Below are 22,902 nucleotides of genomic sequence, written 5' to 3' on the forward strand. Positions count from 1 at the left end.
GCAACGCAGGTGGATAAGGTAGCCAAGAGGGCATACGGCATGCTTGCCTTCATCGGTTGGGGCATAGAGTATAAAAATTGGCAGGTCATGCTGCAGCTGTACAGAAATTTAGTTAGGCCACTCTTAGAATATTGCGTGCAATTCTGGTCGCCACACTACTAGAAGGACGTGGAGGCTTTGGAGAGGGTACAGAAGAGGTTTACCAGGATGTTGCCTGGTCTGGAGGGCATTAGCTATGTGGAGAGGTTGGATAAACACGGATTGTTTTCACTGGAACGACAGAGGTGGAGGGGTGACATGATCGAGTTTTACAAAGTTATGAGCGGCATGGAGAGAGTGGATAGTCAGAAGCTTTTTCCCAGGGTGGAAGAGTCAGTTACTAGGGGACATAGGTTTAAGGTGAGAGGGGCAAAGTTTAGAGGGGATGTGCGAGGCAAGTTCTTTACACAGAGGGTAGTGAGTGCCTGGAACTTGCTGTTGGGGGTGGTGGTGGAAGCAGGTATGATAGCAACGTTTAAGAGGCATCTTGACAAAGACATGAATAGGATGGGAATAGAGGGATACGGTCCCCGGAAGTGCAGAAGGTTTTAGTTGAGGCAGACATCAAGATCGGCGCAGGCTTGGAGGGCCGAATGGCCTGTTCCTGTGCTGTACTTTTCTTTGTTCTTTGTTCACTGACAACTCTTTGAGTGAAAAATATTGTCATCTCCCTTCTAGATGTTTTGCCAATTATTTTAAATCTATGATCTTTAGTTATTGACCCACTCGTCAGATGGGTCAGCCTTTTCCTATCTATCAAAACCACTCATCATTTTTGTGATAGAATCCATGGTTACAAAGCATTTTTTGAATCCTGAGAGGGAAACTAGAACTGAAACAAAAATGGAAACCAAAGCTAAAACAGAAGCTGGATAAACAACTCCAGGTTTCAGGGGAAACTGACACTGGATAGAACCAGATAAAAGGCAAACCAGGCAGGAGTGGAGCCATAGCAAGCAGAAGACTGAATACAGGAGCTGTTTCTGTTACTTAAAGTAGCCGACTAAGCAGACCTGGCCATACAGCACAGAGGTTATCACTAAGCGTTAGTGAGCAGGTTATTGCTGAATAAGTGCTGTGTGAGAGCACTGTTGACAACTTCTTACATCACTTTGCTGATGATTGGGAAAAAGGTTGAAAAGGCAGTAATTGGGACTGCGTGGGACTTTTCCTGCTGCATCCTGAGATAAGGGCCCTTATGCAAAGAAAAATAGATTTGTTCCATGTATTGTACAAATTTTCCATTCTTTTCAGTATCAAGTAGAGAGCATACCAGAAGTGAGGTGATGATAGAGTGAGTATAATGGAGTAAAAATACAACTTCCAAATAAGAAGCAAAATACTGAAGATACTGGAAATCTGAAATTTAAAAAGCAAGAACTGTTACAAACATTCAGCAGATCATAAAGTAGTTGTGCAGAGACCATTGAGGCCTTCCGTGACTGGTGGGCACCACAAGGAATGAGTATCTTATCAACACTGACAATGATATTATGATTTAGTTTTATAATTTCCTTTTGTACATTTTAGATTTGAATTCCTTTATTAGTTGTGCCCTTTAAAAAGGGGGTTGGTGTAAATCTGTTTTTTTCTGTTGACGAAATTGGAGGAACACGATGTCATACTTATGGATTGTTTGGGAAGAAAATGCATTTGTGGATAGAGGAAGGTAAGGTTCATATTCCAGAAATTCTTTCAAGGCAAATAATTTTCATTAACCTTCCCTTCCGGATTGTTGCTGCTACTTCCAAACAGGAATTTGGAAAAAGTGGGGATTCAGTACTGCGCGTAGGAGTAAGGAGTTGAGAACTGCTTTTGTTTATTCCCTCTTCAACTAAGCTGAACTTTAGATTTAAATTTGTGCATAAAGTAGTAACTGGCAGATACCTGGTGACCATTGGGAAGATGTCAACTGTGGCTTGGTTGGTAGCATTCTCTCCTCTAAGTCAGTGTGTTCAAGTCCCACTCCAGGTCTTAAACGCAAAAATATAGGGTGACACTCCAGTGCAGTACCGAGGGGATGCTGCACTGCCATCTGTTGGATGTAACGTTAAACTAAGGTCCCATTGCCCACTCAGGTAGACGCAGAGGATCCCATGGCACTATTTTGAAGAAGAGTGAGGGGAGTTCTTCCTGATGTGCTGGTCAATATTTATCTCTCAATTAACATCACAAAAACAGATTTGTCTGGCAGCATCTATGGAGAGAGAAATAGAGTAAACGTTTCAGGTCAATGACCTGACTCTGTTTCTCTCTCCACAGATGCTGCCAGAGCTGCTGAGTATTTCCAGCATTTTCTGTTTTCATTTCAGATTTCCAGCATCTGCAGTATTTTGCTTTTGTAACAAAACAAGTTGGTCATTCTCACATTGCTGTTCGTGGGAGCTTGCTGTGCGTCAATTGGCTGACGCATTTCCTACATTACAGCAGTGACTACACTTCTAAGGTACTTCATTGGCTGTAAAGGGTTTTGGGATGTCCTGTGGTTGTGAAGTAGTAGTAAGAATACACCAGCTTTATCAGAAAGCTAGCCATGTAATGACCCAGCAATGAAGTGAGGTAGGAACAGAGTAATAGCAACATTTTCAAAAATAATTTAGCTTGTGTGGAAATATGAAGCAGAGGGGAAAGTTGGAGTAGAGTAGTTTAATTGAAATTTGAGTAGATAAAGAATATACACCTAACTATAACTGTATGATTTATAGTAGGAATGCGAGGCCAGGAAGAGACAGTGATGAATGTTTCCTGTTTAAGTTTTGAACAGCAGATGTTAACTTGGGCAAACATCTACGCGAAATTGTTTGTGATCCAGATGCCAAAACTTGATGTGCAGTTGGAAGCTATCCAACACGTCAGGGAGGGAGAGAGGTTTCTGAAGCAACAGTTCTAAAAGGTGAGAGATCAGGTTCTGGCAGTGGTAGAGGAAGGAGTGGTAACTGCCCAGAGGTCAGAACAGCACAGAAAAATGAGCCAGAGCAGGTATGCCCAGAATAAATGACCCTCTTCAATGAGTCTGAAACATGTTTTCCCATGAGGAGGTTGGGAACTCTAAGCAGGACCATTAAATGGATTACATTAGCACCAAAAAACATGAGATGGTCCTTGAAGAGGAGGGGTAGATTACTGATTCAGTTAGGAATGCCATTAACATAGGATTCATCACTAAATTGCCTAAATCCACCTCCAAATCGTCGCCCCTGCCTCAGCTCATCTGCTGCTGAAACCCTCATTCATGCCTTTATTAGCTCTAGACTTGACTAATCCAATGCAGTCCTGGCTGGCCTCCCACATTCTATCCTCCCTAAACTCTGCTGCCCATATCCTTACTTGCACCAAGTCCCGTTCACCTATCACCCCTGTGCTCTCTGACCTACACTGGTTCCTGGTCAAGCAAAGCCTGAAATTTAAGATTCACATCCTTGTTTTCAAACCATGACCTTACCCCTCCCTATCTCTGTAATCTCCTCCGCCCCACAACCCTCCAAAATATCTGCACTCATCTAATTCCAGCCTCATGAGCATCCCCAATTTTAATTGCTCCACCATTGGTGGCCGTGCCTTCGGCTGCCTACAACAACAAAAACAATTTATATTTATTTAGAATCTCTAACATAAAAGGCAGCTGAAGGCCCTAAGCTCTGGAATTCCCTCCCCAAACCTCTCTGCTTCTCTAACTCTCTTTCCTCCTTTAAGGCATTCCTTAAAACCTACCTCTTTGACTAAGTTTTTAGCCATCTGCCCTAATATTGTCTTATGTTGCTTGGTGTCTCATTTTGCTTTATAACACTTCTGTGAACTGTATCGAGATGTTTCATTATGTTAAATGTGCTATATAAATGAAGGTTGTTGTTGAGTCTTGACTCCCACACTGAAAGTCTCAGATGTTTTGCTGCCTGCCAATTGCTAGGGTAAGAAACATTTTGGAAAGAATAGAAAATATTATTGTAAGGGAGGGAAAACAGCTGGCCATCATGGTTCATGTAGGAGTCAATGCGAACAAAAAGAAAAGGGCTAGAAGTTTGCAAAAGACACAGGCGTAAGAGTAGATATTCAAGGGTGGTGATCACCAGAATGCTTACCCAACCATGTTCTAGAACAGGAAAGATATGAAAATTGGGAGATCAATAGATGGTTAAGGGGTGGTATCAGAAAGAGGCTTTGTTTTATGGTTAAAGTGGGAGCTATTCTGTAAGGATGGGCTTTGTCTGAACAGGAAGATAGCTAATTAATTGTCAACACAGATAAACAGGAAAGTTATTTAAATTAGGAAGGAAGATCAGCGAAAGAAAATCTGAACAGCCTATAACAGCAAGTCTATAAATACAAATAATAAAGAATTTATTAAAGAAGAAATTAAGTAAGTAGAGGAGGAGAATCAAGTCAACCAGTTATACTCAAAGAAAGGAAGGAGGTGTTGGCTTGCTTAAAAGAATTAAAGAAAAAGGAGCAGTACTTAAATACAACGAAAAAAAAAGTACATTAATTATAAAGTTCAGTGTCGGATATAAACTGGGAGAAATTAGAAACAATTATGTTACAGGAAGACATTAACAGAAATTTGGCTGCAGACAGGAGCAGAAGGTAAACATAGCAGACAATTCCGAAGAAGGGTCACTGACCCGAAACGTTAACTCTGCTTCTCTTTCCACAGATGCTGCCAGACCTGCTGAGTGAATCCAGCATTTCTTGTTTTTGTTTCAGATTTCCAGCATCCACAGTATTTTGCTTTTATTATAGCAGACAATTATAGTTTTAGGAGGGCCATTTTTAAGAATGCATGTGTGAGCATGCAGCATATTTTTTAAATTATTTTTAAATCGGGGTTAGATTGTTAAGTATAATATACTCACCTCTTTCTTGCTTAAACTCAAGAAAACCTGTCCGATTGGTTCTTTCACAATCACAGTAAGGGTAAAAGGTAAAAGACTCACAAAGGTGGTGAGCACAACCACTGTGTAAAAGGAATAAACCCTGTTGTGGACAAATAAGATGAAGGGCAAAAGGGGCGATTGTGACTCCCTCCTCACTCAGCCGCAACAATTAAAATAGAGAAAGAATACAAGAAAATTAAGGAAAGGAAAGCAACTTCAGCATTAGATTAACAGAAACACAGAGAAGTAATATAAACCATAATTGACGCTCATTCTTCAAAGTTTCTGACAACTTAACGGAGGGACACTGAGAGACCTCCACTGAAATCTTACTCCTACGTTTAGGATTCAATTGAGTGGAAGTATGCTGGAGGATTGGACACTGGCCAATGTAATGCCCATGAACAAAACTGACTTGGGTAATTCCAGGTCAGTTAGTTTAACATCCGTGGTAAGAAACATTTTGGAATCTTTAAAGATTAAATGACTGAACATCTAGTTAAAGAGAAAAGAATTAGAAGCGGGCCACATAGATTTCGTGGAAGATCATGCTTGAAAAATCTGCTGGAGTTCTATAAAAACTTGCAGAAAGGTGTTGACAAAGTAGCATATAATGTAACTATTGGAGAAGATTAAGGAGAAGGAGATAAGGGAAAGTAGCAAATGGGATTAAAAACTAGTTAGATGGTGGAAACAGAGTAGGAGATCTTCTAGGTAGATATAGGGGCGGCACAGTGGCGCAGTGGTTAGCACTGCAGCCTCACAGCTCCAGGGACCCGGGTTTGATTCTGGGTACTGCTATGCGGAGTTTGCAAGTTCTCCCTGTGACCGCGTGGGTTTTCGCCAGGTGCTCCGGTTTCCTCCCACAGCCAAAGACTTGCAGGTGATAGGTAAATTGGCCATTGTAAATTGCCCCTAGTGTAGGTAGGTGGTAGGGAATATGGGATTACTGTACGGTTAGTATAAATGGGTGGTTATTGGTCGGCACAGACTCGATGGGCCGAAGGGCCTGTTTCAGTGCTGTATCTCTAAAATTAAAAAAAATAAAAATAAGTAGGTGGTGTTGTCCCACTGGGTTCTATTCTGGGATCACTCTGTTCAGAATGTACATTGATGATTTGAAAATAGGGCGAGAGGGAGTATTGTCCAAATTTGTGGATAATACTAAAATAGAAGACATAGTAAATAATTCTGAGGACCAAAGGAAGCTGCAAGACGACTCTGATAAGATGGCGGCATGGAGAATTCAATGTCTGTAAACGTGTTATGTTTTATTTAAAGTAATTGTACTTTGTGGGACAAGGTCACAGAGAATAACCAACCAGAAGGTCATGGAGCAAAAGCGAACAATATGTTAATGGTGTGTTGAAAGACAATGCATCAGTACAGATAGGGTGGCCTTGTCCTATCTGCACCTTCTCCTTTGTTATCTCTTGCCCCACCCCCACTTTACTTGCTTAAAACCTTTCACATTTCTAATATCTGCTAGTTCTGAAGAAGGGTCACTGACCTGAAACGTTAACTCTGCTTCTCTCTCCACAGATGCTGCCAGACCTGCTGAGTATTTCCAGCATTTGTTTTTATTTCAGATTTCCAGCATCCTCAGTATTTTGCTTTTATTTTAGGATATAAATATAAAACCTCCCTTCTTGGAGGCACCCAAGGTCACGTTGTTGGCACCAGCTGGACCTCATCGTCACAAGGCGAGCCTCTTTAAACAGCGTTCAAATCACATGCAGCTTCCACAGTGCGGACTGCGACACCGACCACTCCCTGGTGTGCAGCAAGGTTAGACTCAAACCAAAGAAGCTGCATCACTCCAAACAGAAGGGCCACCCGCGCATCAACACTAGCAGAATTTCTTATCCATAGCTGTTACATAAGTTAATAAATTCACTTGAAAGAGTCCTTTAAAACACTCCTACAGGGGATGCAGAGATCAAGTGGGCCCACATCAAAGGTGCTATCTATGACTCAGCAATGACCACCTATGGCAAACGTGTGAAGCAGAATGCAGACTGGTTTCAATCTCACTTTGAAGAGCTGGAACCTGTCATAGCCGCTAAGTGCATTGCACTGTTGAACTACAAGAAAGCCCCCAGCATGTTAACATCTGTAGCACTTAAAGCAGCCAGAAGCGCTGCACAAAGAACAGCCAGGCGCTGCGCAAATGACTACAGGCAACACCTACGCAGTCATATTCAGCTGGCCTCCGACACCGGAAACATCAGAGGAATGCATGATGGCATTAAAAGAGCTTTTGGGCCAACCATCAGGAAGATCGCCCCCCTCAAGTCTAAATCAGGGGACACGATCACTGACCAACACAAGCAAATGGACCGCTGGGTGGAGCACTATCTAGAACTGTACTCCAAGGAAAATGTTGTCACTGAGACCGCCCTCAATGCAGCCCAGGCTCTGCCAATCATGGATGAGCTGGACGAGCAGCCAACAAAATCAGAACTCAGTGATGCCACTGATTCTCTAGCCAGCGGAAAAGCCCCTGGGAAGGACGGCATTACCCCTGAAATAATCAAGAGTGCCAAGCCTGCTATACTTTCAGCACTCCACGAACTGCTCTGCCTGTGCTGGGACGAGGGAGCAGTACCACAGGACATGCACGATGCCAATATCATCACCCTCTATAAGAACAAAGGTGACCGTAGTGACTGCAACAACTACCGTGGAATCTCCATGCTCAGCAAAGTGGAGGAAGTCTTCACTCGAGTCGTTTTAAACAGGCTCCAGAAGCTGGCTGAGTGTGTCTACCCTGAGGCACAGTGTGGCTTTCGAGCAGAGAGATCCACCGTTGACATGCTGTTCTCCCTTCACCAGCTACAGGAGATATACCGCAAACAACAGATGCCCCTCTACGTTGCTTTCATTGATCTCACCAAAGCCTTTGATCTCGTCAGCAGACGTGGTCTCTTCAGGCTACTAGCAAAGATCGGATGTCCACCAAAGCTACTAAGTCTCATCACCTCATTCCATGACAATATGAAAGGCACAATTCAGCATAGCGGCGCCTCATCAGACCCCTTTCCCATCCTGAGTGGCGTGAAACAGGTCTGTGTTCTCGCACCTACACTGTTTGGGATCTTCTTCTCACTGCTGCTCTCACATGCATTCAAATCTTCAGAAGAAGGAATTTTCCTCCACACAAGATCAGATGGCAGGTTGTTCAACCTTGCCCGTGTAAGAGCGAAGACCAAAGTACAGATGGTCCTCATCAGGGAACTCCTCTTTGCTGACGATGCTGCATTAAACTCCCACACAGAAGTGTCTGCAGAGACTCATCGACAGGATTGCGGCTGCCTGCAATGAATTTGGCCAAACCATCAGCCTCAAGAAAACAAACATCATGGGACAGGATGTCAGAAATGCTCCATCCATCAATATCGGTGACCATGCTCTGGAAGTGGTTCAGGAGTTCACCTACCTAGGCTCAACTATCACCAGTAACCTGTCTCTCGATGCAGAAATCAACAAGTGCATGGGAAAGGCGTCCGCTGCTATGTCCAGACTGGCCAAGAGAGTGTGGGAAAATAGCGCACTGAGACAGAACACAAAAGTCCGAGTATATCAAGCCTGTGTCCTCAGTACCTTGCTCTACTGCAGCGAGGCCTGGATAACGTATATCAGCCAAGAGCGACGTCTCAATTCATTCCATCTTTGCTGCCTCCGGAGAATCCTTGGCATCAGGTGGCAGGACTGTATCTCCAATGCTAAGTCCTCGAGCCGGCCAACATTCCCAGCATATACACCCTACTGAGCCAGCGGCGCGTGAGATGGCTTGGCCATGTGTGCCACATGGAAGTTGGCAGGATCCCAAGGACACATTGTACAGTGAGCTCATCACTGGTATCAGGCCCACTGGCCATCCATGTCTCCTCTTTAAAAACGTCTGCAAACGCGACATGACGTCCTGTGACATTGATCACAAGCCATAGGAGTCAGTTGCCAGTGATCACCAGAGCAGACGGACAGCCATAAAGGCGGGGCTAAAGAGTGGCGTGTCGAAGAGACTTAGTAGTTGGCAGGAAAAAAGACAGAAGCGCAAGGGGAGAGCCAACTGTGTAACAGCCCCGATAGCCAGTTTTATCTGCAGCACCTGTGGAAGAGTCTGTCACTCTAAAATTGGCCTTTATAGCCACTCCAGGCGCTGCTTTAAAAACCACTGACCACCTCCAGATGCTTACCCATTGCCTCTCGCGACAAGGTGGCCAAAGAAGAAGAAGAAATATAAAACCTGAGATGTACATTTAAATCAATATAAGACCTTGGTAAGTCCACAGTTTTTTTTTTGTTCATTCATGGGATGTGGGCGTCGCTGGCTAGGCCAGAATTTATTGCCCATCCCTAATTGCCCTTGAGAAGGTGGTGGTGAGCTGCCTTCTTGAACCGCTGCAGTCCATTTGGGGTAGGTACACCCATAGTGCTGTTAGGAAAGGAATTCCAGGATTTTGACCCAGTGACAGTAAAGTAACGGCGATATAGTTCCAAGTCAGGATGGTGTGTGACTTGGAGGGGAAGTTGCAGGTGGTCGTGTTTCCATGCATCTGCTGCCCTTGTCCTTCTAGTTGGTAGAGGTCGCAGGTTTGGAAGGTGCTGTCTAAGGAGCCTTGGTGCGTTTCTGCAGTGCATCTTGTAGATTGTACACACTGCTGCCACTGTGCGTCAGTGGTGGAGGGAGTGAATGTTTGTGGATGGGGTGCCAATCAAGTGGGCTGCTTTGTCCTGGATGGTGTTGAGCTTCTTGAGTGTTGTTGAAGCTGCACCCATCCAGGCAAGTGGAGAGTATTCCATCACACTCCTGACTTGTGCCTTGTAGATGGTGGGCAGGCTTTGGGATGTCAGGAGGTGAGTTACTCGCCGCAGGACTCCTAGCCTCTGACATGCTCTTGTAGCCACGGTATTTATATGGCTACTCCAGTTTAGTTTCTGGTCAATGGTAGGAGTACAGAATAGTTGGAGTACTCCCTACAGTTTTTGGCTTCACAATTTAGGAAGGATACTGAATCAATACAGAGGTTATCGTCCAGATTCACTGGTATGAGGCAATAGAAATAGGAAGAAAAAAATGCCACTGCTTTAATTAAGAGCTTAAGGATGCCTGACTGCTGCATTTTCTGAGATTAAGGATGTGATCGTGTTTAAAATTATAAAGGGATTGGATATAGATCGAAGCAGACTGTTTCCAGTGTTTGTGGAGTCTAGTATGACAGAACAAGATTAAGCATAAGGGATTTAGAACAGAGAGCAGGAGAAACTTTCTTCAGACAGAGGAATGTGGAATACACCACGAGAGCTCATGATTGAAGTTGAGAACATACAACGGGTTAGACAGGAGGTTGAAGAAAGGAGGATAAAGGATTTGGAAATAACTTATGAACGCCGGACCTCGTAACATGATTACGTGTCAAAAATTGTGGTTTTTAACAGTTCAAGCTGGAGTCTGGAAGGTCAGGTGACCTCACCACTCTACAAAAGGTTACTAGGACAACAGAGAACACAGATCAAAGACTTTCTTCTAAAAAACAGAGACTGCAGGGCTAAAACCTGAAGAACAATGGGGTTCATCCTTCCAGACTTTACAGTCATAAAACAAGGAGTTAGTAATTTGGAAGATGTAAATGTACCAGATAGCTGTTAGCACCTGGGAACAATGGAAAGGCCCAAGTGGCTTTGTGAAATCAGACTTCTGGACTCTGCATTTTTGGAACAATACTATAAGTTATTGACTTCTGAGTCCAGATAAATTTAGCAGGCTTTCTGAAGGAAAACAAGCTGTAAGAGAAGAAACCAGTGGTTGTGGCCTCAAGGCAAACTGGAAAAAGAGAACTCAGAGGCTACAGCCTCACAACAGGCTGGAAGAGAAGAAACCAATGGTTGTGGTCTCAAAAGAGAGAGAGAGAGAGGAGACGCCTGCTCCTGGAAGCCTGTTACAGTTAAAGGCTGCGAAGATTTGAACCTGTTTTGAAAGTCAAAGCATGCGGAGAAGTGCAAGACCAGCAGGATCACCAGGAAACATCTATTCACAGACATCCAGATCGGAAGTACTTGGAGAAGTGAGTGAAGAGAGCTAAAGCCTGTCCACCCGACCCGAACCCGACTAGACCCAACTACATGTGTCGGGTTTGGGTCGGGTCGAGTCGAAACTCCAAGTCCAGCATTCGGGCTTGGGACCGGTCAGGCTGGACACTGCTTCTGGGAAGTCACGGGATCAGGCTTACCCATGATTCCCCACAACTCCAGCTGCAGCAATAGCCTGCTGCTGGAACAGATGAAGGATATTCGTGTCGGGTCGGGTCAGGTTAGGAGCGAAAAACAAATTCAAGGGCTCGGGTGGGGTTCGAGTTGGCTGTGGTCGGATCGGGCCCGGGTTGTGTTTTAATTTTATACCCGAGCCAGGCTTTAAAGAGGGCATTGATTTTTGAAATAGAGTGGGAGATCCAACCTATTGCAACTTGGAGGAGTTTGGGACTTTTAACTGCAAAAGATTTTGCTATCAAAAAGAACCATGAAATATATAAGTGTGGTGTGAAGTTTTCAAGTATTTTAATAGGTAAAGAAAATACCTTTCTTTGTAATTTGGGGTATCAGCTATTTACAATGTACTATTCAATTAACTGGGGATTTCTTTCAGTTTGGTTGTTCTAATAACAGTCTTAAGCCTAAAATCATGTGTAATTCTTGAAATTGGTCTGGCAGTTCATATCTTGTATTTTCACATTAATGATCTCACTGAGGTTGTTGTAGAACAAGTCAGGCATATGAGAATTAGGACTACTGCTTGTTTGGTGGCTAAACATCGACATGAACAGTCTAGGCTGAATAACCTGTTTCTGAATTGTAATTTGTTTGGATTTTTTGTGCCTTTATTTCAATATGTGACCAATTAATGGGCGTTTAGATATGATGGGAATGTAGTCGTTCTGCTGTCTACTAAGCTAAGCTTCTAGTGAGATACCTTTCCACCTGGCACTTGTGTCATGGGGTCCACCAGTCAAGACGGAGCTCCAAATTCGGAAACAAGCCAGATGATTCCTACTTTTTCCCTTGATGCTCCCCCTGCCCCTGCACCCACTCCCTCTCCCATTTGATACGTATGCACAGGTGTATAGAGGTACTGCTAAGCTGACTCTCCAAAACAGACTTGATAGACTGATATAAAAGCAAAATACTGCGGATGCTGGAAATCTGAAACAAAAACAAGAAATGCTGGAATCACTCAGCAGGTCTGGCAGCATCTGTGGAAAGAGAAGCAGAGTTAACGTTTCGGGTCAGCAACCCTTCTTCGGAACTGACAAATATTAGAAGAATAGATAGACTGATAGACCTCCTTCTGTGCCGTCATGACTCTATGACTCATCCCTTACCACTTTCCATCTAGTCAATTCAGCATGGGAGTTGCCACATTGGCAACTAAAAATATCCTACAGCCTGAGACACAAGCAACAGTGTGCTAACAGGGTGCTGTGCTCCTGAATTTCCACTTTGGGAACTTCACTGCCCCAACCTGGAGACTGGACTGTGAACCACCATAAGCAACCAGCAACAAATCCAAGGAAACCAGAGGGCTGGACTTTAACCTGCTGACAGACCCCAGACTGTGTTGGGGTGAACCCTCAACATTACCACCAGTTCTTCCCCAGCTCTCTCTAAAAGTTAGTGCTGACCATCAAACCCCATATACTTCACAGCTCTGCATTTTTACAATAGTGAGTGCTTCAAATTCAGACCAAATTGGAGATCAGCACAGTTTAAACAGTTTACTTACTGGCTGCAATGTTTACGTTTCTTAATCGTTGTTGGAGGCAAAGGGTTGCTGCTGATGCTTGGAACCAGCAATACGGTTTATTTTACATTATGCCACATACGCACATCTTACTTGACCCCAAACTTCGATTCCTGTACCCTCCTATCCCACATCTGTATTTTTTAATAATTGAAATATTAATGTGCATATAAAAATCGAAAGATTGACAGATAGAAAGGACACAGGCATGCAAGAGAGTGAGAGACGCACGCACCAGAGATTGGGAAAGGGACAGAGGTAAAAACACATATTAGAGATTGGGGGAGGGATAGGCAGACAGAGCAAAGACTTAGAAGTCGAAAGGAATTTTGTTTTATAGGAGTAGATAATTCGGCATGAACAACATGTTCAAGCAACGTATTCCAGAATGAAAATCGGCAACTTACATGAGAGTGGGTTAGTAACTTTTGTACACATTCCATTTTCTCCACAGACGATCTGGAACTTTTACCCAGCCCCCCTCCACCTTTCATTTCACCCTGTTCAGTCTGAAGATCTTCCTTTGTGCGTCCGAGTCCCATCTTCTGTCTGTCCCGGTCACTCTTGGTGCTCGCACCGTTCTTCTCTCTGAAGAGGCGATAACGGTAAAGGCAGATAACCAGGAACTTTTTCAGTGTGTAAAATTGACCTGGAACGGAATATTTTCCATTCAATGGCTCGGGGTCTGCTTGCAACAGGTTGTTCACAATATAGATGAAAGATATAGATAGCAAAGCTACAACGATCGATCCGAGACAAATCATCCTAGCGAGTTCTTCGCAGCTCTTTCACTGTGGGAATGGTGGCACTAATTGCAATGTTAGCAACTAAATGCACAACAGCCAAAGATCTGGCCACCAATCATCAGGTGCGCTGCAGTGGGGAGTTTCCTCCAGAAACTTGGTATTTCTGAATGAAACGTAGCTGCAAAGTCTTTTAAAAGGAAAGCATCTGGGAAAAGTTCCGAAGAAGGGTCACTGACCCGAAACGTTAACTCTGCTTCTCTTTCCACAGATGCGGCCAGACTTGCTGAGTGATTCCAGCATTTCTTGTTTTGGTTGGGAAAAGTCAGCTGTGTTTGTGACGCGTGTATGTGTACACATACGTGTATAATGCATATTATATACAGATGTAGAATGATATAGAATGCATAGTATATATGCAGGCATGTTATTTATGCAAATATATATCCGCATAAATATGTGTATATAATGTATATTATATATGTGCGTGCATTATATATGATATATGTGTATGTGGGTGTTTTTATTGAGCTAGTGACGATCGTCTGTGTTCCTTAGGTGGTTCTTTATAAAGGGTTGTAACTAATAAACCTTAGACAGTTATATGAAAAGGAAGAATGTGCAGGGATCCGGGGAGAAGGCAGGGGAATGGAACTGAGTGAATTGCACTTTCGGAGAGCGGGTGCAGACACGATGGGCCGAATGGCCTCCTTCTGCACTGGAACAATTACCTGATTCTGTGAAATGTGCCAATGGCTGTTCCTCAATCCTCACTTGTCTGTTGGTTTAAACCCAGAATAATAAGTTAGAAGCCTGTATAATTTTACTTGGTTTTGTGAGGATCTGAATAGTTCAGCCTTTGAGAAGGCACAACTGAGGAACAATTTGTATAAGGCCCGTTTTTGCGAGTGGGCCTCGTGATGTACGATTACCCTGTGCCCAGTCCCATTGAGGTAGGCAGCATGGAAACTTTGTGCTGCTAGCTTATTAGCATGATTGCAGTGTGCAGTCCATTGCTGACTGGCAGCACACTCAGCAGGGGGCCCAGCAGTGTGTGTGGCTAGTACAATGCACAGCCAGCCAGTAGAGCATGGCTACCCAACCCGAACCCGATGGGACCTGACAACATGTGTCAGGTTCGGGTCGGGTTGGGTCACTCTTCAGGGTCAGGCATTCGGTCTCCGGTCAGATCGGGCCGGGTCAGGCACACTCTATCACCACCTCCGGTACGTGGCTCCAATATTAATGTACTTTTCAAACAACCTTTCAAGTCCACTTACAGTTTTTGTTGCTAATCTGCACAAGTTTAAAAAGTGAAAACAGAAGCTAGGTTACCTGAACATTCTGGTGGTTGGGTCGGGTCGGATCGGGTGCGGGAAAAGGTGAAAGGACTGAGGCCGGTTCGGGCTCAGTTCGGATGTGGTTTTGTCGGGCTTGGGTCAGGTTTCATTTGCAGAACCGAGCTGGCCTTTACCAGCCAGCACCTCTTAAAGACAATAATATAAAAGCAAAATACTGCAGATGCTGGAAATCTGAAACAAAAACAAAAAGTGCTGGAAATACTCAGCAGGTCTCGCAGCATCCGTGGAGACAGAAGACAACCTGCTGTGCTCAAAGGGAAGCTGCATTCATGCAATAGGAGCTGCTGCAACAGTTTCAGAAAGGCTTGGATGGAAGGTAAAGGACAGTAAATGCAGCAACATGTCAGATAGAGGGTTCCCAGGTTTTTTGATGTGGTGCTGGAGGCCTGAGTGATGGAGATGCAAAGGCGAAGAGAGACCATGAGTGGAATTTTCCCAACTTAGTCCCTGGCCAAACAATGGGTTCATTTTCGGGTTGGGAATCTGAATTGGGAAAGAGCAGGCTTTGCCGAGGCTCTTTAACTGATCCATGACATTAGTGTCCTGCCTCCGGGTTGTCCGACCAATCAGGGACACTCTCGAAGAATTTCTAATTAAAGGGACCATGGCATGGCTGACAAGGGCTCCCCAGCACTTGGATTTTTGAGGCTGCAGCAACTACAGGAGTAGAGAGGAGACCCAGGAAGGCTGCTCCCCGGATCTCTCACTATTACCTGGGAGGTCTTGCTATGGAATCTGAGGGGTCTCCCAAGGACAGGAGAAAGAGGACAGCATCTCCAACCAAACAGGCATGGATAGAAGTCACCAAGGAAGTCAACAGCAAACATGTGCTCCTTCCAGCCTGGAGACAGTGCACCAAGAGGATACAGGACCTCAAGAGGGCATGACAGGTGAGTGGCATAACATTTTCAGGCGCCAAGCCCCACACTCTGACTTTCCCAACATTTTCCGGCACAACACTCCTCAGGTCAACACACCTTGCAGCTCCTGCTCATTCCTCTCTCTGCGGGTATCTCGCATCCCCATCCAAACAGCCAACACTCACACTCACCCTCAGCCTGTTGCCCTCTCAAACCTCTGCCACAAAGTCACCCTCCACAAATGTTGTCCTTCCCTCCTCTCCACACAATCCATTATGAGCAGTCACTCTTCTCTGCTTTCACTCCTTGCAGGAGAAGACATCACACTACCTTGCTGAGAAGTAGAGATCCGGGGATGGGCGGGTGGTGGTTGGCTGTCCAGTGGCAAGCACCTTGACAGCCATTGGCAATGCGTGCCCACCTGCTCCAATAGGAAAGAAGTCTTGTTCCACAAGTCTGCAAATGTAAGCAGTGACCTGCCCCGTGGGCCTCAACCTCCTAGCATGATGGTGCTCAGACATGTTGGGAGATCCTCTGCCTGTAGGCCCTGTGTTGAGGGTCTTGCCTCCTTTCAAGTGGCTCTCGATGGCCATTCCCTCTGCTCTGTGGAGGGGTGTATGGCTGAGGAGAAGGCAGCTGGTGCTGCTGGTGTTGGTGTTGATTCTCCTCTTGTCCCTCATCAGATGTGCAAGATGGAGCTGCTTAGGTTGCCCCCCATTGCAATGATGAAGGCTGGCAGCAGGGATATGCAGCTGAAGGTGAGTGAAGTGCTAGACAGGTGAAATGCCTTCCAAGAAGTTGGCAATCATCTGTCATTTTGCCTGCCAACTACTAAGGCTCTTCGACTCGCCACACTTTAGCCTCGTCTTTATGGCTGCCCGCCAGCTCTGATTGATTAAAAGGTGGTGAATTGTGGACCAACTGTAATGTGGGGATGACACCTTAGGGGAACTGGAGTCTGAGCGTCCGCTCACAGACATCTCATTCAGAGTGAAGGGGTCCCAGATACCTCTTCCCCTCCCTCCTCTTCCTCCTTGCGTCTTCCTCTCGAGGTGGCCTCAGAATAGCAGCGTTGTAGAGGACCACAAATTTGGAGACATGCTATGGTGAGTACTGGAGGGCTTCCTGCCTGACCGGTCCAGGCAGCAGAACCATTGTTTCAGAACACTCATTGTTTGATCCACAGCGTTCCTGGTTAATGCATGGCGATCATTGTAGGCATGCTGTTCTTGCATGGTTGGAAGGCAGAGGGGAAACATGAGACAGGTGTAGAGCAGGGTTCCTTTGTGACCCAGTTCTTCATGCTGGGCTAAAGATGGTGGGTATGGCTGACTGGCGCAGGATGAATGCATCGTGGCTGCTTCTAGGATAGCAGGCGTTCACTAATAAGCATTCAGCACACCAACTGGACATTAATGGAATGGTAACCCTTGTGGTTCCAGTTCATGTCCCCATTAACATGTGGGGCCCACAAAGCATGCAGTTGATAGTAACCTGCATCATTGTAGTCTTGCTAGCCTGGCAAAGCCACATGCCCACTCCTTCTGCTTCACTCTGGTCTGAGAAGACAATGAATCCCCTGTCCTCTATATAGGGCCTCTGTCACAGATGCAGTAGTGGAAGGCAGCTAATACTGCCTGCTCCGCCTGGAGGAATCCACTGGTGTAGAAGATTAGGGCCACTATGATCTTGATGGCTACTGGCAGCGCCGTCCTGACTCTGCTGTGCATTTGAAGGTCAGGTTGTAGAAGGTGGCACAGTTCAGTCACCACCTCCTTGGTGAAATGCAGGTGCCTCAAACGCTGTTCTTGGCTGAAGTGCAAGTAGGAGAAGTGCTCCCTAAAGACCCTTGGGTAGTGCCTTCTACTGAGAGCCCTCCTCCTCTCTCTGCACACTGCTTCCCTTCTCTGATGCCTGTGCTCCATTTCCAATGCATGCTGCAGTCCAAGAGATGTTGCAAATATAGTCCCCATTACTGAAGCAGGCTTTCTCCTGACAGGTCTCCCAACTCCTCCGACCTCCTTGTCAAGATCCAGTATCACTACTCCCTTGTAAATGCAAATGTCTGAAAAGCTTTGCAATAACACTGAACATTTTATTTCCACAAACTGCACCAGCAAAAGACAGTCAAAAGCACCTCACCTGAAAGTTAGCTCGCTAGCCCTTTAAATAATGCTGGTCAGGGGTCCCTCATGTAGCTGAACATGGTTCTGGCACATGCATGGCACACTGTGCCAGCACCCTGACAGTCAGGGCCAGCCACGTGGGCTGCACCAGGATTGACTGGAAGTATCCCCATTGACATTTTTATGGTCTCTGGTTTCCAGAGTCCAATTTTGCAGGCAACACCTCAACTGCATTCTTTGTTGTTTGTTCATAGTAATTGTATTTTGTAAGAAGAAGTTGATATAACTCCTAAGTGCATTTAATTGTACTTTTAGGAATGTGGAAAGTGAATGCCACCTTTCGGCTGGTATTTTTGAGATGCGATGTGTAAAATCCAAAATATTCAATTACAAACACTCCGAACTATTTCAGCCAGTGCTGTGAAATTTATACAGTTATAGGTAAGCTAAGCCGTAATCCTAAATAAATACCAGGGAATATCAATTCTCTTAAAGGAATGTAAATAAAGAAGGGCCTGTCTGTTCTTTGAAGCACAGGCAAAGCTACATGTTTACAGTAATTAACTTGTCATTTTAAGACTTAGAATTTCTTCTGTGAGTGCAACCTGGAAGTTAAAACATTTTACCAAGATCAACTTCTGTTCAAACGTTCTGGCCAATCTTATTAGATGCTCTGCTGTCTGCCACCGCACCACGTTTCCCCCACTCAAGAAGTCAAGTTGGTGGATGTTGAGGTGGGGGGTGAGAGCAAACATGTCAACTATCATAAATTAATCGCAAGCAAAGCAGTTTCTCAGTCAAATTCAGTCTCTTTCACTATTTCATAATAGGGCGCTGAAAAATGGGAATTTTTAACTGTTCATCTCTGTATGTGCACCAGGTACAAGACAGCAAATCAGCAAAAGAGACTCCAGGATGGTATGTTGCCTCCCTGGTGCTAGGGTCAAGGATGTCTCAGAGCGGTTACAGGACAGACTGAAGGGGGAGGGTGACCAGCCAGTGGTTGTGGAACACATTGGTACAAACGACAGAGGTAAAAAAAAAAAAGGATGAGGTCCTAAAAGCAGAATATAGGGAACTAGGGTGCAAGTTGAAAAGCAGGACCTCAAAGGCAGTGATCTCAGGAGTACTACCAGTGCCACGCGCTAGTCAGAGTAGAAATAGCAGGATATATCGGATGAATACGTGGCTGAAGAGATGGTGTGAGGGGGAGGGTTTTAGATTCCTGGGACATTGGGACCAAGACAACCTGGACGAGTTACACCTGGGCATGACCGGGACTGATGTCCTGGGGGAGTATTTGCTAGAGTGGTTGGGGAGGGTTTAAACTAAAATGGAAGGGGGATGGGAACCTTTGCAGGGAGTCAGAGGAGGGAGGATCAAAGACAAGAACAAAAGACAGTAAGGCGAATAAGAAAAGTGATAGGCAGAGAAATCAAGGGCCAGAAGCAGACAGGGCCACAGTGAAAAACAGTGGGAAGGGGAGAAGTAATGTTAAAAAAGCAAGCCTTAAGGTTTTGTGCCTGAACGCACGGAGCATTCGCAATAAATTGGATTAATTAATCACGCAAATAGATGTAAATGGGTATGATATAGTCGGGATTATGGAGACATGGCTGCAAGGTGACCAGGGATGGGAAATGAACATCCAGGGGTATTCAATATTTAGGAAGGAAAGACAAAAAGCAAAACGTGGTGGAGTTGCATTGCTGGTTAAAGAGGAAATTAACGCAATAGTGAGGAAGGATATTAGCTCTGACGATGTGGAATCTGTATGGGTCGAGCTGAGAAACACTAAGGGGCAAAAAACGTTAGTGGGGGTTGTATCTTGACCCCCAAACTGTAGTGGTGATGTTGGGAATGGCATTAAACAGGAAATTAGAGATGCATGCGATAAAGGAACATCTGTAATAATGGGTGATTTTAATCTGCATATAGATTGGACAAATCAAATTAATCACAATACCATACAGGAGGAATTCTTAGAGTGTATACAGGATGGTTTTCTGGACTAATACATTGAGGAACCAACTAGAGAACAGGCCATCCTAGACTGGGTATTGTGTAATGAGAGAGGAATAATTGACAATCTAGTGGTGCAGACCCTTTGGGGATGAGTGACCATAATATGATAGAATTCTTCATCAAGATGGAGAGTGATGTAGTTGATTCTGAGACTAGGGTCCTGAATCTTAGTAAAGAAAACTACGAAGGTATGAGGCGCGAGTTGGCTATGATGGATTGGGAAACGTTACTTAAAGGGATGACGGTGGATAGGCAATGGCAAGAGCGTGTGGATGAACTGCAACAATTGTTTATCCCTGTCTGGCGCAAAAGTAAAACGGGGAAGGTAGCCAAACCATGGCTCACAAGGGAAATTAGAGATAGCATTCGATCCAAGGAAGAGGCATATAAATCTGCCAGAAAAAACAGACCTGAGGATTGGGAACAGTTTAGAATTCAGCAAAGGAGGACCAAGGGATTGATTAAGAAGGGGAAAATAGAGTACAAGAGCAAGCTTGCGGGGAACATAAAAATTGACTGTAAAAGTTTCTATAGGTATGTGAAGAGAAAAAGATTGGTGCAGACAAATGTAGGTCCCTTACAGTCAGAAACAGGGGAATTTATTATGGGGAACAAAGAAATGGCTGACCAATTAAATGCATACTTTGGTTGTGTCTTCGCAAAGGAGGACACAAATATCATACCAGAAATGTTGGGGAACACAGGGCTTAGAGACAGAGGAATTGAAGGAAATCAGTATTAGTAGAGAAATGGTGTTGGGGAAATTGATGGGATTGAAGGCCAATAAATCCCCAGGGCCTAATGGTATGCATCCAAGAGTACTTAAGGAAGTGGCCCTAAAAATAGTGGATGCATTGATGGTCATCTTCCAAGATTCTATAGACTCTGGAACAGTTCCTACAGATTGGAGGGCAGCTAATGCAGCCCCACTATTTAAAAAGGAAGGCAGAATGAAAGCAGGGGATTATAGACCAGTCAGCCTGACATCAGTAGTGGGAGAATTCTAGAGTCCATTATCAAAGATTTTATAGCAGAGCACTTAGAGAACAATGGTAGAATCGGGCAGAGTCAGCATGGATTTACAAAAGGGAAATCATGCATGACAAATCTACGAGAATTCTTCGAGGATGTAACTAGTAGAGTTGATGAGGGGGAGCCAGTGGATGTGGTTTATTTGGGCTTTCAGAAGGGTTTCAATAAAGTCCCATATAAGAGATTAGCATGTAAAATTAAAGCACATGGGATTGGGGGTAGTGTATTGCGATGGATAGAAAATTGGTTGGCAGACATGAAACAAAGAGTAGGGATAAATGGGTCTTTTTCCGAATGGCAGGCAGTGACTAGTAGGGTACCGCAGGGATCGGTGCTAGGACCCCAGCTATTCACAATATATATTGATGATTTAGATGAGGGAACTAAATGTAATATCTCCAAATTTGCAGATGACACAAAATTGGGTGGGAGGATGAATTGTGAGGAGGATGCAGAGAGGCTTCAGGGTGATTTGGACAAGTTGAGTGAGTGGGCTAATGCATGGCAGATGCAGTATAATGTGGATAAATGTGAGGCTATCCACTTTGGTAGCAAAAACAGGAAGGCAGATTATTATCTGAATGGCTATAAACTGAGAGAGGGGAATATACAGCGAACCCTGGGTGTTCTCTTACACCCGTCGCTGAAGGTAAGCATGCAGTTGCAACAGGCGGTAAAAAAGGCAAATGGTATGTTGGCTTTCATAGCGAGAGGATTCGAGTACAGGAGCAGGGATGTCTTGCTACAATTATACAGGGCCTTGGTGAGGCCACACCTGGAATATTGTGTGCAGTTTTGGTCTCCTTATCTGAGGAAGGATGTTCTTGCTATAGAGGGAGTGCAACGACTGATTCCTGGGATGGCGGGACTGACGTATGAGGAGAGATTGAGTCAGTTAGGATTATATTCGCTGGAGTTCAGAAGAGTGAGGGGGGATCTCATAGAAACCTAGAAAATTCTAACAGGACTTGACAAGGTAGATGCAGGAAGGATGTTCCCAATGGTGGGGGAGTCCAGAACCAGGGGTCATAGTCTAAGGTTACGGGGTAAACCTTTCAGGACTGAGATAAGGAGAAATTTCTTCACCCAGAGAGTGGTGAGCCTATGGAATTTGCTACCACAGAAAGCAGTTGAGGCCAAATAAAGAAGGAGTTAGATATACCTCTTAAGTCTAAAGGGATCAAAGGGTATGGGGAGAAAGCGGGAACAGGTTACTGAGTTGGATGAACAGCCATGATCATAATGAATGGGGGAGCAGGCTCGAAGGGGCGAATGGCCTACTCCTGCTCCTACTTTCTATGTTTCTATGTTTGGTCATGTACGCATATGTACCTTGACTGACTGGAGAGGAAACCTGAACTGGGGCCTGCCAAAGCACGTTGCTTTGCCAAGCCTGAAGCGATTGACAAGGAGGTACTTTTTGCTACATGATGACATTCTGAGTTATGGGATGGTGTAGCTTGTTGTTCAACAATCTGCCGGAGGAGGTGAGAAAGAATTTTTAATTCATTCATGGAATGTCAGAGTCGCTGGCCAGGCCAGCATTTATTGGCCATCCCCAAATGCCCTTGAGAAGATGGTGGTGAACTGCTTTCTTGAACTGCTGCAGTTCAAGGTAGGTACACCCACAGTGCTGTTAGGAAGGGAGTTCCAGGATTTTGACCCATTGACAGTGAAGGAACGGCGATATAGTTCCAAGTCAGGATGGTGTATGACTTGGAGGGGAACTTGCAGGTGGTGGTGTTCCCATGCATTTGCTGCCCTGGTCCGTCTAGGTGGTAGAGGTCGCGGGTTTGGAAGGTGCTGATTAAGGAGCCTTGGTGCATTGCTGCAATGCATCTTATAGATGGTACACAATGCTGCCACTGTGCATCAGTGATGGAGGGAGTGAATGTTTTTTGTGAATGGGGTGCCAATCAAACGGGCTGCTTTGTCTTGTCAGCGGATTCAGGGCACTTGGCCCCACCACATGAAACAGGTAGGACATTCCAAAGAAGAGAAGGGACTCGGAGTACAGGGTTTGTTCACACAAAAAGCTGGGGAAACC

The 22,902-nt window shown here is 44.9% G+C and overlaps 1 protein-coding gene across 3 annotated transcripts in view; it reads right to left on the reverse strand.

The window, feature by feature from the left end:
* Positions 1–13,740, reverse strand: part of LOC137378753 (rifampicin phosphotransferase-like) — a 200,945-nt gene extending 187,205 nt beyond the window's left edge. For 2 of the 3 annotated variants that reach the window (XM_068049132.1, XM_068049133.1), the window contains exon 1: positions 13,116–13,740. In XM_068049132.1, coding sequence (XP_067905233.1) covers positions 13,116–13,472 — 357 coding nt within the window. In that variant the 5' untranslated portion in view covers positions 13,473–13,740. The remainder of the gene's footprint in view (positions 1–13,115) is intronic. The other variant, XM_068049131.1, reaches the window with a different exon arrangement.
* Between the last annotated feature and the right edge of the window lie 9,162 nt (positions 13,741–22,902).

This window comes from Heterodontus francisci, chromosome 17 (genome assembly GCF_036365525.1).
Source record: "Heterodontus francisci isolate sHetFra1 chromosome 17, sHetFra1.hap1, whole genome shotgun sequence".
Lineage (NCBI taxonomy): Eukaryota > Metazoa > Chordata > Chondrichthyes > Heterodontiformes > Heterodontidae > Heterodontus > Heterodontus francisci.